This window comes from Hyperolius riggenbachi, chromosome 1 (assembly GCF_040937935.1).
Source record: "Hyperolius riggenbachi isolate aHypRig1 chromosome 1, aHypRig1.pri, whole genome shotgun sequence".
Lineage (NCBI taxonomy): Eukaryota > Metazoa > Chordata > Amphibia > Anura > Hyperoliidae > Hyperolius > Hyperolius riggenbachi.
The window spans coordinates 328,527,235-328,545,877 of record NC_090646.1 but is presented as its reverse complement, the minus strand read 5'-3'; the positions used below and the strand labels follow the sequence as shown (position 1 = coordinate 328,545,877).

The following is an 18,643-nucleotide window of genomic DNA, read 5'->3' as shown; positions in this document are numbered from 1 at the left end:
GCTGCGGATACGCTTGGGTAATGTATTTCAATGGGCTGGTGCACACCAGAGCGGGAGGCGTTTTGCTGAAACGCATACTCCCGAGGTGAGGCATTTTTTGGATTGCGGAGGCGTTTCTGCCTCCAATGTAAAGTATAGGAAAAACGCAAACCGCTCTGAAAAACGGCAGTTCAGAGCGGTTTTGCAGGCGGTTTTGTTACAGAAGCTGTTCAGTAACAGCTTTACTGTAACAATATATGAAATCTACTACACCAAAAACGCTTTACAAAACCGCAAAATGCTAGGTGAAATGCTACAGAAAAATAAGAAAAAGCGTTTCAAAATCTGCTAGCATTTTGCGGATCTGCTAGCAGTTTTTGGTGTGCTCCAGGCCTCCAGGAGCGCCACGGGGAGGATTCCCAATGCCCCCTTTTTATACAACTGGGGGGACCGCAGGGTCCCAGGCTCTCTCACTGCCTGGAAACCACAGCGGCACCCCGGAGGGGGAGGATGGGTGGCGTGGACGACCCCCCCCCCAAGTGTGGCCAGCGCCGGGGAGAGCCGTCTGCACCCACCTCCCAATATTAAAAACAGGCACTTACCTTAACGTCCATTGCGTTCTGCTACATGCGCATTAATTTGGGGGCACCACATGAGAAAGGAGAGAAGCATGGGTCACCCCGAGCTTTAGAGCTCAGGGCTGGCTCACATACAGCACTCCAGAGGGGGGGGGGGAGGACAGGCGCACTCACTCCAGGGTTCACACCACCGGAGCAAGCCATCCACCACCTGCCTCCAAAGGATACAAACTGCACAAAATGCTCTCCATGAGAAAATTAATGCGCATGTAGCAGAACCCAATGGACGTTAAGGTAAGTGGCTGTTTTTAATATTAGGAGGTGGGTGCGGACGGCTCTCCCCAGCGCTGGCCACGCTTGGGGAGGGGGGCGGCTGCGCCACCCAGCCTCCCACTCCGGGGTGCCGCTGTGGTTCCCAGGCAGCGAGAGAGCACTTTGCAGTATTGGTTTTTTGACCCTGCATAGTTTGGCATGCGAAAGCAAATGCATATTTGCATGAGCATTGCCTCATGAATAGCCAATTAGGCCGGATTTGCAAAGCCAGACTTGCTAGGGTTAAACTTGGTGTTTGAGCACGCATACATTTTCTCATGGAAAGCCTACTTCTTGCTTCAAGGTTGAGGCACGTACTCTATTAGATAGATAGATGCGGCGTATGCTACGACGCGGGTTGGCTAGTGTATCCATATTTAAAGACCCATTGATATGGGTCTGTGAGTAATCAGAATTATACAACACACTAGTCAGTGGCTATTTAGCAATATATTCATGTGCTGGTAATCAAAATATCTCAAAGATGACAGAATGTGCATTGAGTCTAAATACCTTTTTCATTGATTACAGATCAAAAAACCTGTGTCTTACATGTCTCCACAGAGCACAATAGATTGAAGGAGTTCCACTATTATGCACATCCTCCCATAAGGGCGATCCTCCACATACAAGCTGCCATCCATTTGGCCAAATAAGGAATACACAATTCACATGACCTGGGTCAACTTCAGGGAGTGGCCAAAGTTATAGCACGCCCATGAGAGTACGAACACAATTATGGATAATGCCTGAAGTTGACAAGGGTCACATAAGTTGTAGCCACCACTCTGACAACACAGGTTTCCCATGATGTAATACACACTGTACTCTGGACAGAGGGGGCCAAGACTCAGCCACAATAGGTAGTCTGAGACTGATATTCTGTTGCTGACTCCTGACTTGCCTGGGTTGGCTACATTAATTGACCTTTCCTCATTGCTTGACCTTAGATTTTGATTTGCTTACCCCTTCTGACTGCTGCCTGCCTCAACTTTTTGCTTCTAAATCCATTATGTCTGAGAGCCATGGCCTTTTGCTCTCTACACAACTCCTCTGTCTAAAACCTGCCTCTGTCCTTTGCACTTAACCTGACGGAGATTGCCCAGTGAGGCTCACTAGCCATTCAACTGGGGATTGACCTGTTCTCTTTACCTATGGTGGGTGATTCTAGGGCCTGTGACCTGGTAGCTACTTATCACAAAGTAGTTCATTTTCCACTAGTGATAGCAGGCTACTGTCTCTTGCATGACACTCTGGAGAAAACTAGTAGAAATGTTGACTCCAGGGGTAGCAATGGGCTCCCCAGGGAGCGAGCACAGCTTTTCAATATTAGCTTTAGTCTTCTCCCTTACATAGAGAGATGTGAGTGCCCAGATGATTTAAATAATATGTGTGTATGCGAAAAAAACAAGTACAAGAGGGAGAGCAGCGCCCATGCACAAGGAGATATGTGTACCATGACCAACAGTCCCTGAGAAGATCCAAATGATAAGCAGTGTGAATAGTAGGGTTGGCATCACTACATAATTAAAAGCCCTTTTTAACAATCCTTAAATAAAAATACAGACAGCAGACCCAGTGACAGTCCACTGTTTCAGGCAGTGTGCAGAAGTGCTCATGCCTGAAATAGCAACTGTTGCTGTATCTGCTGTCTGTATTTTGGTGAAGGACGGATGATTCCCCAGATAAGCCTACCCTAAAAAAAAATGGAAGCACTGGTGCTTTCTCCTTTTTTCTTATTAAATCTATAATCATTTCCGAGCCTGCCACTGCAGCGCCATGTCTATCTAGACTGCACATGTCCCCTCCTCGCTCTTATTGGCCATGCCGCTGATTGAATGGTGAAGTCCATAGAGATGGTGCGCACACTTCTGCCCTGCATTAGGTAAGGCTACATTCACACTGATGAGTTGGGATGAGTTGCATCAGACAATATAATCATAATAGTACGTTCACTTCAGCATGTTAGCAATGCAGGGGAACCTGTCAGCATAAATGATGATTGTGTGCGTTTACATTTGCAGTAACGCATACTCTTCACTAACTATATGTGCCACATCACACACCTAAGGCAAAATGCAACTTTTTCCCTCCATTGGGTTGGGATGTTGTTTTTACAGGAAATGCAATGCCCCAGTGTGATGCTAGTCTAAAGGTTTCTGCACACCATACTATTTTGTAAATATTTATTCAATTCAAGAATTGCAATACTGTACGTTTTTCTGACTGATTGTAACATTTCAAAAATCTGACCAATGTACCACACCCATATGTTAAACTTGAAAACTCAGAAAATTTTGCATGGGTCTGTACATCTAGAAACTGTCAATCTACCCTACACCGTTCAATTTTCATATAAATTGTTCAAAAAAAAAAATCCAACACTCCCGATCTTCATTTATCTAATAAAAACAGGAAATTCGATCAGATTTCTCAAATGAATAAAAATACTTTCAATTTTTCTGTATAACCTATCTTTTGAATTAGTGTAAAATTAGATCTTTTTTTGTATGGTGTGTGGCAACCTTAAGACATTTAGAAATGAGTGACATGGGCACTTCCAGTATTGCACAATAGACCATAATGACTGTTAGTAAAATGGAATCTTACTCTGAAAGGCCGACCTGGTCCTGCTGCTGATTCTTCCTCTCATAAGTATAGTAAGATGTTCATCGCAAGGTGTTAGAGAGTTCTCATTTTGCTCTTCCTGAGAAAACATATACATAAAATCTTAGTTATGGTGTTGGAGCTCTACCAATGATGCATAATACTGTATATACTCGAGTACAAGTCTAGAAATTTAGATCTGATTCACTTCATAAAAGTATAGGGGTCGACTTATACACGAGTCACGGGCAACACTGAGCACACTGAGTAATGTGTGTACTAATAGTGATATTTTCCCATTTGCAGCAATTTACCCAGTGGCAAGTGATACTTTGAGGAAAGGAAATGCCAAGAAAACACAGGCCTGAAAGTCCTGGCCACAACAATTAACAAGGAAAGGGGCAGGGGGGAAATACTGGGCTGCATAAAAGGGAGTGAATAATTCAGCACTTGGGGCCTGGAGGAGGTATTAGCTGCACTTAAGGGACAGGAAGAGTTAATGGCTGCAATACTATATGCAGTACAGTCATTAACCCCTCCTGAGCCCCAAGTGCAGTCATTAACTTTGCTGGGTAGACTTATACTTGAGTCAATAAAAAATTCCAGTTTAAGAGGTTTAAATATTGGAGTCGACTTGTACATGAGGTCGACTTGTATTCGAGTATAGGTATTTCAAGTTTTCTCATACCTCATATGTGATATCTGCACTTAGTGACATCAGTCTCTCTGTAGGCATCACAGTGACATTTTCATGCTCTCCTGCCTCAATACAGTCTGAAAATGGAGAAGTTACAAATTAATCTGTGCTAACAAAAGGAGTAACATCACCAAAAACTGTCTATTGTTGTGTATAGAATTCAATGTAAAATATTGAAGTTAATTCCATGATTTTTTGATTTATGAAGGGTTCACGACTGTAACTTTATGTAAAAAAAACAACAAACAAACAAGTTTTCCGCTTGCAGACTGGCTAATGTTTTCTTTATACAATTAGCAAGTTAGCTAATTTTACACTCATTGCCATATTAAACAAGTATCTATGCCAGTTCATGTAGCAATTTGGGTATTGGCTAACATGAAAGGAAAGAACTGGCCTTTCTGTATGACAATATTACATATGAACAAGCACCTGGAATGGGACAGCTCTGCAAAAATACAAGATGGATTTTCCCAAAACGTAACGTAGTTGTCTTTATGGAAAGATTTGTAGAAAAGCTGGGTAACGTACTGGTAAGGCTGGCTGTTGCCTTTGTTGTGAGGTTTGAGCCTTTGACCAGGGTTCGAATCCTGGCTCAAGCCAGTACGTAAAACAGAAAGGAGTCTTTGGGCAGGGCTCCCTTATGATTCTGGGTGCTTGTGGAGAGTGCATTAAAGTGTATCTGAGACAAAGAGACTACTGATGCATACTGAGGCTTCCTTCCGGCAATGGGCTCCCTAGCGGTCTCCCCGAGCCACTCGGATCATCCGCTAGCTCCCAGTAGCCTCACTCCATCGCAAATGTGCAACCTGTCCACATGTGTGCCTCCCGTGGCCGGGAGTGTTCTGCGCCTGTGCAGTACTACTTTGCAGGGGCGCAGAACAAGACAGGGGCACGCACACATGACGGAAAACGGCTGAGCCTAGTTACCAGGACTGCTATCGGACAATTCGAGTGGCCCTAGGAGACGGCGAAGGAGCCCACTGTCTGAAGGGGGCTTGAGAAAGCCATAGGTAAGTATCAATTCATTCAGTCCCTATGTCTCAAGTTTCCTTTAAGTGCAGCTCTCTGGCTCTTTGAGTTCAACAGAGGAAAAGCACAAATACACGTTTTGTATCTTGTATTGTCTAGAAGACCAAAAAACAACCTGTTTGGCATGAGCTCTGCCAGGCCCATAATTAATCAAACTTCTTGTATGGGATAACTGTATGATATGTGATTTTGGAAACCTTTTTTTGCTTCTCCAGGTTGAGAATGCTAAAATCTGTGTACCTGAGCAGAAGGATTTATGGAATGCTCCCCTGTACAGAACTTTGGCTGCTTTCCTGAAGAATCGAGGAAGCTGGATGGAAAGCAAAAAGGTTGGAGCCGTGTAACAGGAAGTGGATGATAGCCTTCTAGGAGTAAATCCCTGGAGAAAAGAGATCATTCTGGTAAAATCACATCCAGTTCTATACAATGTTAGTGTATACCATGTATCAGGAAAACTTTTTCAGAAAAATAACAGACTAAATACAAATAAAACCAAATTAAATGTATTGCAGGTTCTACAGAAGTGAACAGTTGATCATTTCTTATGACCTCTTCCTGTTTATGCTGGATGGATGATTTAGCTTTTTTTCTGCTGACAGACTGATGTAGAACACAGCATATTAGACTATAAATGCTATATATTCTTTTTGTACGGTGAAAATCACAAGATGGCAGCTCCTGTGCATGCAGAAAATCAGATAGCACAAATCACCTATGGGAAATAAGTAACTGTGAAACAATATTGTGGTAGCCATGTTTGCTCCTTAACCACCCTGGCGTTCTGATTAAATCGCCAGGGTGGCTGCGGGAGGGTTTTTTTTAAATAAAAAAAAAACTATTTCATGCAGCCAACTGAAAGTTGGCTGCATGAAAGCCCACTAGAGGGCGCTCCGGAGGCGATCTTCCGATCGCCTCCGGCGCCCATAATAAACAAGGAAGGCCGCAATGAGCGGCCTTCCTTGTTTTGCTTATATCGTCGCCATAGCGACGAGCGGAGTGACGTCATCGACGTCAGCCGACGTCCTGACGTCAGCCGCCTCCGATCCAGCCCTTAGCGCTGGCCGGAACTTTTTGTTCCGGCTGCGCAGGGCTCAGGCGGCTAGGGGGGCCCTCTTTCGCCGCTGCTCGCGGCGAATCGCCGCAGAGCGGCGGCGATCAGGCAGCACACGCGGCTGGCAAAGTGCCGGCTGCGTGTGCTGCACTTTATTTGATAAAAATCGGCCCAGCAGGGCCTGAGCGGCGACCTCCGGCGGTGTTGGACGAGCTGAGCTCGTCCAGACCGCTCAGGTGGTTAAAGATACAAGCAATGTCACATTTTTTCGAAGTACACCTTAAAATGGTTCTGAATATAAATTGTTTATAATTCATGTCCACCCCTGAATCGCCTACTGATTATGAAGTGTGGGCAAATGTTTACATTATAAAATGGTGCTAAATGGTGTCATCCCTGCAGCTGTGTGCCCTGAGTCCTGCTCTTCCCATTGGTATGTGCTTGCTCCTCCACTTCCCCATTATGTAATTGCTTATAATGAGTGCCTACAATGTACTTGCATTAATGGTTTTTATCCCATCTTATGCTGGGAATACACAATGAGATTTTTCAGCAGATTTACAGTCCAATTGATTTCCGATTGTTTTTATAATCGATTTCCATTCACTTCTATGGGAAATCGATCAGAAAAACAAAAATAAGATCGGACCTGTCAGAAATTATCTATCGAACCATCTATCTGCCAAAAAATCTCATGGTGTATTCCCAGCATTAGAAGATGAGCAGAAATGCACTTCAGTACACATAGCTAATGTCAATCTAATGGTTAGGCATACTACAGTATGTACATATCCAGCACTATATTGCTGCCTGTAGGAAGAATGTTCAACAGGACACAAAAAAAAAAGTATCTCTGGTAACTTTTCTTCTTGTACACTTTGCTACACTAGCTGCATTATGCAAGGATGGCAACTATAATCTATTCTGGATATTCTGTAACCTTCTCACCTTCTAAAGTTCCAGGGATCACCTATAGTAATATATGTCCAGGAGAGATTACGGCTGCTGCTGACCTTACAAAGTGGGGGTAATTATAGTGAACTGAGCAACAATTTATACGTCCTAGCAACAGTTTAGAATAGATGACAAGAGAGATCTGTCTTAATTTAAGTAAGGGAACCCATTAAGGTGCCCATTATCAGTCCTATTTTTTTTATCAGATGCGATCTCTCAATGCACTTTTTAAGATCATAAGTAATTGGAAGGCAGTTATCGATTCTTTCCATAAACAGGTCAATTAGGGCATTTTCTTTCTTCAGATATTATCATAAAATCCAACTTTTGGATTAAATTTTCTGTTCCAATCCACCATAGAATCATTTTACATCAATGTTTGCCACATAATGCACAGGTTTCTGTATAATTCAATTGTAAAAAGTACATCGAAAGATCACGTTATGAAAAAATTGTACTGTTAATGGGCACTTTTACAATCTTGATTGTTTAATCTTACCTGTTGTTATATGGGCGACTACCTGTATTATACATTCAAAGTATATCCTTCTACTACATAGATTTGTAAGATTGTACAATTAAGATTGTATCATTCATAAAATAGAAAAAACCGAGAGCCCAATATAGTGTAGTATGTTAAAGACAATTGGTAAGTGGTTTAGTGAGAGAATTTATACTCACAAACACGGGTTACCATTCAGGCAACCACTCAATAGGCAGGTGAGGAGATTAGACCTGTCCTCACTCAGGATTAAGAAGTCACTCTCTGTAGTAAAGAAACAAGGAAGGAGGTAGCACTCCCCTCCACCTGGAGTGGACACAGAGTATTTGTATGTAGAACAGAGGCGCCAGCAGGATAAAAGTCAATAACATTTTTAAAAATTGCTTGGAGGAAGTGGTGGGCTTGCCTCCCAAAAGCAGACACGAGATCCTGTCTTCATATAAATCAATACATTTATTATACGGTATCCCAAAAACAGTGCAACGCGTTTCGCAGGCCCAGCCCGCTTCATCAGGCAATAAAAGTGGGGACAAAACAGAATTTCGTCAATAGCAGGTGTAGCACCTCAGTGAGGCGCTACACCTGCTATTGACGAAATTCTGTTTTGGGGTACTGTATAAAAAAAGGAATTGATTTATATGAAGACAGGATCTCGTGTCTGCTTTTGGGAGATACAAATTGTATCATTCATGGGCACCTTTAAGGCTCGGTCCACACTACAGTTAGATTTGGCGTTGCTGTCCATTTGAAGACCGGAGCAGATGTGTTTCCTAAATAGGCTTCTAAGGGATTTCCTTCTATTTTAACCCACGTTGTAAAGAAGTAGTGGAGCACCTCCCTTAAAGAGAACCCGAGGTGGGTTTTAAGAATGCTATTAGGACACAGAGGCTGGTTCTGCATACTATCACCAGCCTCTGGGTCTGTACTATGCCCCCCCAGTCTCCCCCCTGCACTCTGCTGTACCCCATAAATAAGACTGCCATGGTAGCGGGTTCTCTTTAAGTATGTTGTGATGTGTGTTGGTAGGTCTGGCAGCACTCGAGATCTAAGATCAATGAAGAAGACGTCTGACCGGCACCACCAAGTTAATGCTCTTTTATTTCATGAATGCAAAACAGCAAATACAGCGACGTTTCTAAGTGGATGCTTCTTTATCAAGCTTAGCTGAATGTCTACACTTGAAATGACACAACATCGTGTTTATATAGTGAATATGGCTAGAGCCCAGCCAATAACATGAGCAAAAAGCTTCTTATCCAATCACAATGGTCCATGCCTAGCCAGACCTGACGGGGAACTGCTATGTTAGGTATCTATTGGACGCTGAGCAAAGAAGCCACCCATCTGTGCTACAAACCTGTTGGTCGCCACAGAAAACGGAGTTCCTCAAAGGGAAGGGGGGGGGGGGGGGGGGGAGTCAAGCCTGGTTTGAAGGTGTTATGGAATGAGTGAGCACAAAGGGGGTTGCTGAGGATTCCTGCATGTGTACCAGGTCCAGGTGTTTAATGTGCGCCCTGCTCTGCCTCTCTCCAGTCACCGCTGATCAGGTCTGTGAGTAGCAGCAACCAACTCTCCCACCCAGAGAGGCAGCACCGAGCCCTCCCCAGCCAGCCCCCAACCTTCCCCAGCCAGCACCCAGCCTTTCCCAGCCAGCATCCAGACCAGCACCCAGCCCTCCCCAGCCAGCATCCAGCAAAGCACCCAGCCCATCTAAGCCAGCACCCTGGGAGCACCTGGCAAAACACCCAACCCTCCCCAGCCAGCACCCACCCCAGGCAGCAGTCAGGCCTCTCCAGCCAGCAGTCATGCCTCCCCAGCCAGCACTCAGCCCTCTCCAGCCAGAACCCAGCCTTTCCCAGCCAGCACCCAACAAAGCCCCTAGCCCTCCCCAATGCAGCACCCAGCAAAGCAATCAATACTCCACAGCCAGCATCCTGGCAGCACCCAGCACTCCCCAGCCAGCACCCAGCACTCCGCAGCCCAGACAACACTCAGCAAAGCACCAAGCTTCAACAGCACCCAGCCCAGTCAGCACCAGCACAGCGCCCAGCCTCCCCAGACAGAACCCAGCCCAGACAGCACTCAGCACATCACCCAGCCCTCTCCAACCTGCACCCAGCCCATCAAACACCCAGTACAGCACTTGGCCCAACACCCAGCCCAGGCAGCACCCGGGTAGTAGCCAGCACCTAGCCCACCCAGTCAGCACCCATCCCTCCCCAGCCAGCTCCCAGCGCACCCAGGCAGAATCCAGCCCTTCCACCCACCCCAGCCAGTGCTCAGCACCTAGAAGCACACTCCTACCCCAGCCAGCACCCACATGCTTCCTCCCAACCACCCCAGCCAACAATTTCAGTGTTTTCCATTGGTGCCATATTACCCAGATACACTAATGCAAATGTGCCAGTGATATCATATTTAAAGAGAATCTGTATTGTTAAAATCGCACAAAAGTAAACATACCAGTGCGTTAGGGGACATCTCCTATTACCCTCTGTCACAATTTCGCCGCTCCCCGCCGCATTAAAAGTGGTTAAAAACAGATTTAAAAAGTTTGTTTATAAACAAACAAAATGGCCACCAAAACAGGAAGTAGGTTGATGTACAGTATGTCCACACATAGAAAATACATCCATACACAAGCAGGCTGTATACAGCTTTCCTTTTGAATCTCAAGAGATCATTTGTGTGTTTCTTTCCCCCTGCATCTCTTATGCACTGAAGTTTCAGGCTGCTCTTTTCTTCCTGCAAACAGCTTTGTCCTTGTCTGTAATTCTTCAGTATGTGAAAGCCCAGCCAGCTCAGAGGACGATTTATCCAGCTTGTAAAAGATATAAGAGAAGAGAGAAGCTGCTCTAATCCTAAATAACACACAGGCAGTGTGCATACAGGGGCCTGGAAGGGGGAGTTCATAGCAGAACCACAACACTGAAGAACTTGGCAGCCTTCCAGACACAGGCTGACAAGTCTGACAGGGGAAAGATACATTGATTTATTACAGAGACTGTGATAGCAGAAAGTGCTGCAGTAAGTCAGAACACATTAGAATAGCTTTGGGAACTTGTAGGATGATAAAAAACCGGATGCAATTTTTGTTACGGAGTCTCTTTAAGGCTAAACCAGTGGCAGTAAAGACACTGGACACCATTATCACAATTAAGTGAAAGGTTCTTCATAAAAATAAATTAATACAACTTCAACACAATTTATACAACCAGAGTGTCATTCCGTACCTGTGTGAAGAAGTCACTTGTAAGTATGTCCTCTATGCAAGGCCTGTTTGTTGGACAGTTGGCAAGTAAGGAAATGATCAAATGTCTGCCACTGACTGACATGTATGGTGGCAAGGGGAAGAAGCCTTCTCTGATGAAGTAATACATCTCTTTCTGAGAGCGTGCACTGAAGGGGGAGTATCCACTCAGCATTGTGTACCTGCATGAGGGAAATAAATATGGAGATGAATTAAAGAACATACAGAACCAAATGTTTATATACCACATACATTTAGCAATTGACATACAATAAATTACTGGGTGTAACAAACCACGTGGATGGACCAAAGAAGTATAATAAAGCACACATGAAAAATACTGTATATGACGTAGACTAGACACTCTCCTCTATGGAAGTAAAAGGTAAGGTTCAATTTTTTAGTTATTTGTAAGTCAGCCCTGTAGAAAATCTTTATAAAAGCATAAAACTGTGGTTTGCGTAAAAGAAAGGAAAATGCTGTAATAAAAAGATCCCTTGTGTTATGGCTGACGTTTTAGGTTTTCTGGGTCAGTGTCCATTTCTTCAGAGGCACACAGGCTATTGTCAAAAGTGACAGAAAATGTATAACTACTTTAAAGGGAACTTGAATCAAGTAAAATTATGTAAAATAAACACATGATGGACCTGCAAATAAATATTACATACGTACTTACCTCACCACCAATTCCTCTCAACAGCTCACCATGTGCTTCTAACAATGGTTCCCTCCAGTTCTGACAAGATTGTGTCAGAACTGAAATATATCAGTTGCTGTCAGTTATAACTGAAAGGACAACTGATGAGCAAGGTCATGTCCATGTTTTCCTATGGCTTAAGTGGGCGATATTACAGGTTAACAGTGTGCTGACCAGGAAGTTGTTATGGGGTAACAGCCATTTTCAAAGTGGAGGAAGAAGAAATCCATTGATCACAGTAAACAAAGAGGACGCTGTAGAGGAGAAAGAGATTGACGAATAGACTACATGGGAGGTAAGTATGGCGTGTGTATGTTTATTTTGACTTTTTTTTTAATTTTCAGTTCAGGTTTGCTTTAACTATTTCAACCACAGGGACGTGAGTTTCACATCCGTGGCAGGTGCTGCTGTAGCCGCAGGAATGTGAGGCTCATATCCGTGCAGTCTGCAGGGATGTGCGCGCGATTGTGCGGGTGGAAGCCCTCAATCGCGATGGTCCTGGCGGCGGGGGTTAGTGGTGGCAGGGGACAGAAGTCCCCTGAGCCAATCCATGCAAGTCCGCTGAGAATGATCACCGTTTTTGTTTAAAAACTGTCATCATTCTCAATTGCTGCCTCCTGCTCCCTCGTTCCCACCGCTCCCTTCACCAATCGTTAGATTAATGAATGGGAACTTTGTTCCCATTCATTCATCTCCCCTCAGTCCCACGTGATTGCAGGCATCAATGAGATGCCTGCGTCACTTCTGAAATGTAACAACCACGCATTACTTCCTATTTAGCATACTTATTGTACACGAATAGGAAATAATGCATGAGGACATCTTGTGGCCAAATAGAAATATTACACCTACATACATTAGGGAATATTTTTTTTTTAATGTATGTCAAGAGGGTATATTATTATTAAATGTTGGGCTTGTGATGAGGGGGGCAGGGGGTGCGAGCCGCACTTGTATGAAATTGCTGAAGGAGTGAAAACCTCCCGGCAGAGGCATTTTCCGCCGCTCGCCGGGTGAGGGGGCGGGGCTACAGACAAAAAAAGGTGGAGTAAAAAGGCGGAGCAACAGCCGGAAGGGCCGCTGTGCAGATTGCAGTGCACATCTTAAGGGGAAGTCACCTCTCCAGGATCATCTTCCTCTCCATGATGCATGTGATGACTGAGAGCCTAGTAGGAGGAAGAGGATTCTGGAGAGGTGAATTCAGCCTCGGGTGCAAACTCTGGGGTTGGGCACGCTCTATATTTGGTGGGGGTCACCTGGCTACCTATACTGAGGGGAGGGGTCGTCTGATTACCTATACTGGGACTGGAGGAGGGGTCCTCTGGCTAACTAATGGGGAGAACATTAGACTACCTATACAAACATACAGTGTCACTCTTCTCACCCACTGTCACCCTCCTTCCACACTCTGTGTCACCTTTCTCCCACTCAGTTTCACGCACCTACCACCCAATGTCACCCTCCTCCCACCTTGTGTCACCCTCCCCACCCAGTGTCACCCTCCTCCCACTCAATGTCACCCACCTACCACCCAGTGTCACCCTCCTCCCACCAAGTGTCACCCACCTGCCACTCTCCTCACCCAGTGTCACCTTCCACACTCAGTGTCACCCACCTCCCACCAGTGTCACCCTCCCCACCCAGTGTTACCCTCCTCTCATTCAGTGTCACCCACCCCGTGTCACCCTCCTGCCACCCTCCTCCCACCTAGTGTAACCCTCCCCACCCAGTGTCACCTTCCACACTCCGTGTCACCCACCTCCTACCCAGTGTCACCCTTCCCACTCAGTGTCACACTCCTCCCACCCAGTGTCACCCACCCTATCCAATCTCACCCTCCCAGCAGCACTCAGTGTCCTCCTCCCTCCCGACTCAGCAGCTAGATCCCACCCCACCACTTGATGGATTTTTAGTCTGAGGTAAAACTTGGTACATTTCATATATGTGGTGTGAAGTATGTCCATTTTCACATGTGTAGGAGGTAATGTTTACTGCATTTTAACATGTGCAGGAGGTAATGTTTGCTGCATTTCATGTTTGCTACATTTCATGTGTCGGAGGTAACGTTTGCCTCATTGCAGTGTGGGAGGTAAAGCTTGCTGCATGTCATGTGTTGGAGGTAGCGTTTTCTACATTGCATGTGTTGGAGGTATATTTTGCTGAATTTCATGTGTTAGAGGTAATGTTTGCCTCATTGCAAGTGTAGGAGGTAAAATTTTCAGCATTTCATGCGTTGGAGGTAACATTTGCTCATTGCATGTGTGAGAGGTAGCTTTTGCTAAATTTCATGTTTCCGAGGTAACCTTGGCCTCATTGCATGTGTAGGAGGTAAAGTTTGCTGCATTTCATGTATCAGAGGCAACGTTTGCCTCATTGCATGTGTGATAGGTAAAGTTTGCCTCATTGCATGCGACGGAAGTAGCATTTAGTTCATTGCATGTGTCGGAGTTAACGTTTGACCCTTTGCATGTGTCGGAGGGAACATTTACTGCATTTATTATTTGATGGCCCTAGTGAATGCATTTGCTACTTTGGGGTTATTGTTGCAGCATTGGTATTTTGGGGCTCATAATTACTAAACCAAAAGAAAACATTCACAGGATAATTTATATATTTTGTTGGCCACTTTATTAGGTACATCTTGCTAGTACTGAGTTTGACACCTTTTTTACCTTTCAAACTGCCTTATTCTTCGTTGCATTCCTTAGAGATTTCGGTCCACGTTGACATGATAGAATGACGCAGTTTCTGCAGATTTATTGTCTGCACTCCAGTTTCCCCCCATCATGGGGGAAACACTGCTTTCTTATATGTTTCGGTAACGTTGTCCAATTACCTTTACGACTACTTTGCCCAACTATGGTTTGGGAGTTAGCTCTGCCCACGTTATGTCATGGCCACACCTCACTCCTTTCCTTTTTTTTTGGGGGGGGGGGAGGGGAGGTGTCTGTAAATGACCCACACCGGGTGTCACATAACCTAGCTATGCCACTGGAGTGTGGATATAACACTGAAAAAATGCACCTTTATGTCCAAATAAAATATTGTCACCATATACTTTACTAGGGATATAATTTAACCACTTCACCACTGAGGGGTTTTACCCCCTGAGCACCAGAGCAATTTTCACCTTTCAGCGCTCCTTCCATTCATTCCCCTATAACTTGATCATTACTTATCGCAATGAAATGAACTATATCTTGTTTTTTCCGCCACCAATTAGGCTTTCTTTAGGTGGGACATTATGCCAAGAATTATTTTTTTCTTAATGTGTTTTAATGGGAAAATAGGAAAAATGTGGGGAAAAAAATTATTATTTTTCAGTTTTCGGCCATTATAGTTTTAAAATAATGCATGCTACTGTAATTAAAACCCATGAAATGTATTTGCCCTTTTGTCCCGGTTATAAAACCATTTAAATTATGTCCCTATCACAATGTTTGGCGCCAATATTTTATTTGGAAATAAAGGTGCATTTTTTTCATTTTTGCGTCCATCCCTAATTACAAGCCCATAGTTTATAAAGTAACAGTGTTATACCCTCTTGACATAAATATTTAAAAAGTTCAGTCCCTAAGGTAACTATTTATGTATTTTTTTTAATTGTAAATTTTTTAATTTTTTTTTTAATTACAAAAAAAAAAAAATGGGGAGTGTGGGAGGTAATGAGTTAATTTTATGTGTAAAAGTCATTTATTTGTATGTGAAAAATGTGTAGGGTGTAGTTTACTATTTGGCCACAAGATGGCCACAGTAACTTTTTGTTTTAATGCGACCTCCAAGCTTCCTTCCGGAAGCTTGGAGGAAGAATAAGGAGGCTGGACACGTGAGTTTTTTCTCACAATGATCGCGCTGCCCATAGGAGAGCAGCGGATCATTGCGGGGCTTAGATCAACGAACGGGAATGGATTTTCCCGTTCATTGATCTCTGGGCGAGCGGGCGGCGGCGTGTTTACTAGCGGCGGGCGGCGTGTTTACGAGCGGGAGCGCGGGCAGCGTCGGGAACGTGGAAAGTACGTATTTCTCCGTCCCTGGTTGTTAAAGGATGGAAAAAGGGGCGGAGAAATACGTACGCGCGGGGGTAAAGTGGTTAAACGTTGCAATAACCAGGACAAATGGTCAAATAAAATGTGTGGCTTTTATGCGCAGTAGAACATTTTATTTTTACATAGTTATTTGGGTTGAAAAAAACATATGTCTATTGAGTTTAACCAGAAAATAAAGTACAACACCAGCCTGCTCCCTCACATATCCCTTGTCGATCCAGAGAAAGGCAAAAAACCCTTACAAGGCATGGTCAAATTAGCCCCAAAAGGGAATAAATTCCTTCATGACTCCAGATGGCAATCAGATAAAATTCCTGGATCAACACCACTGGGCATTACCTAGTAATTATAGCCATGGATGTCTTTCAACGCAAGGAAACCATCTATGCCCCCCTTTAAATGCAGATATAGAATTTGCCATAACTACTTCCTGTGGCAATGCATTCCACATCTTAATCACTCTTACTGTAAAGAACCTCCATGCGCAGATCATGTCCTCTAGTCCTCTGTAAAAGCCTAGGGACAAAAAGCTCATTTGCTAAGCTTCTATATTGCCCTCTGACGTATTTATACATGTTAATTAGATCCCCTCTAAGGCATCTTTTATCTAGACTAAATAAACCCAGTTTATCTAACCTTTCTTAGTAGATGAAACCTTCCATCCCTCATATCAATTTTGTTGCTTGTCTCTGCACCTGCTCTACAACTGCAATATCTTTCCTGTAACGTGGTGCCCAGAACTGAATTTCATATTCCAGATGTGGCCTTACTAGAGAGTTAAACAGGGGCAATATTATGCTAGCATCTCAAGTTTTTATTTCCCTTTAAATGCATCCCAAAATTTTATTAGCTTTAGCTGCAGCGGCTTGGCATTGAATACGATTATTTAACTTGTTGTCGATGAGTACTTCTACAGTGGGTTGCAAAAGTATTCGGCCCCCTTGAAGTTTTCCACATTTTGTCATATTACTGCCACAAACATGAATCAATTTTATTGGAATTCCACATGAAAGACCAATACAAAGTTGTGTACACATGAGAAGTGGAACGAAAATCATACATGATTCCAAACATTTTTTACAAATAAATAACTGCAAAGTGGGGTGTGCATAATTATTCGGCCCCCTTTGATCTGAGTGCAGTCAGTTGCCTATAGACATTGCCTGATGAGTGCTAATGACTAAATAGAGTGCACCTGTGTGTAATCTAATGTCAGTACAAATACAGCTGCTCTGTGAGGGCCTCAGAGGTTGTCTAAGAGAATATTGGGAGCAACAACACCGTGAAGTCCAAAGAACACACAAGACAGGTCAGAGATCAAGTTATTGAGAAATTTAAAGCAGGCTTAGGCTACAAAAAGATTTCCAAAGCCTTGAACATCCCACGGAGCACTGTTCAAGTGATCATTCAGAAATGGAAGGAGTATGGCACAACTGTAAACCTACCAAGACAAGGCCATCCTCCTAAACTCACAGGCCGAACAAGGAGAGCGCTGATCAGAAATGCAGTCAAGAGGCCCATGGTGACTCTGGACGAGCTGCAGAGATCTACAGCTCAGGTGGGAGACTCTGTCCATAGGACAACTATTAGTCATGCACTGTACAAAGTTGGCCTTTATGGAAGAGTGGCAAGAAGAAAGGCATTGTTAACAGAAAGCATAAGAAGTCCCGTTTGCAGTTTGCCACAAGCCATGTGGGGGACACAGCAAACATGTGGAAGAAGGTGCTCTGGTCAGATGAGACCAAAATTGAACTTTTTGGCCAAAATGCAAAACGCTATGTGTGGCGGAAAACTAACACTGCACATCACTCTGAACACACCATCCCCACTGTCAAATATGGTGGTGGCAGCATCATGCTCGGGGGGTGTATCTCTTCAGCAGAGACAGGAAAGCGGGTCAGAGTTAATGGGAAGATGAATGGAGCCAAATACAGGGCAATCTAGGAAGAAAACCTCTTGGAGTCTGCAAAAGACTTGAGACTGGGGCGGAGGTTCACCTTCCAGCAGGACAATGACCCTAAACATTAAGCCAGGGCACCAATGGAATGGTTTAAAACAAAACATATCTATGTGTTAGAATGGCCCAGTCAAAGTCCATATCTAAATCCAATCGAGAATCTGTGGCAAGATCTGAAAACTGCTGTTCACAAACGCTGTCCATCTAATCTGACTGACCTGGAGCTGTTTTGCAAAGAAGAATAGGTAAGGATTTCAGTCTCTAGATGTGCAAAGCTGGTAGAGACATACCCTAAAAGACTGGCAGCTGTAATTGCAGCAAAAGGTGGTTCTACAAAGTATTGACTCAGGGGGCCGAATAATAGTTCTTTGCATAATGTACCACCCAAAGAAAGCCTAATTGGTGGCGGAAAAAACAAGGTATACATCATTTTGTTGTTATAAGTAGTGATAAAGTTATTGGGAAATGAAAGGGAGGAGTGCTGAAATGGGAAAATTCCTCTCGTCTATAAGATGAAAACAATCCACCGGCTGAAATGGTTAAACAAAGTTTAATAGCAGGAAGCAGATGGATGAAAGTCCAATTTCGAATGGCAAAGATGAAAAGCATCTGCAGGGAAAGTTCCATAATACATCCCATTTCTCCAGAGTCTTTACTTTTACAAGTAATGTGCAGAGATGGTGAGAAATTGTACTGTAGACTTCCTCACCAAAGAGACATATTTTTTCATGTGTGTTGGTTTTGTTACTTCTGTGGTAGCTCCATGTGGGGTGTTACTCTTGGAAATATTTTATATGTCAACTGATATATTTATGCAGCACTTTATACATCTCTCTTGTGACATATATTGAATGTAATTGTGTTATATAGAGTTAAACAAGTAACAAAGCTGTTATCCTCTTTGGGCCACCTAATACTTGTATCTGGAGGCACTTGGCTACATGCATTTGGGACACCTGGCTACTTAAAGCGGTATAAAAC

The 18,643-nt window shown here is 43.9% G+C and overlaps 1 protein-coding gene across 4 annotated transcripts in view; it reads right to left on the bottom strand.

The window, feature by feature from the left end:
• LOC137549155 (serine/threonine-protein kinase PLK2-like) overlaps positions 1-18,643 on the bottom strand; it is a 201,060-nt gene that overhangs the window by 66,024 nt on the left and 116,393 nt on the right. For all 4 annotated transcript variants that reach the window (XR_011026787.1, XM_068271186.1, XM_068271187.1 and 1 more), the window contains exons 8-11: positions 10,946-11,144; positions 5,446-5,584; positions 4,165-4,250; positions 3,480-3,576 (exon numbers count right to left, since the gene is read on the bottom strand). Coding sequence is in view for 3 of the 4 variants with exons in the window: in XM_068271186.1 (XP_068127287.1) it covers positions 3,480-3,576; positions 4,165-4,250; positions 5,446-5,584; positions 10,946-11,144 (521 nt within the window). In the remaining variant the exon portion in view is untranslated. The remainder of the gene's footprint in view (positions 1-3,479; positions 3,577-4,164; positions 4,251-5,445; positions 5,585-10,945; positions 11,145-18,643) is intronic.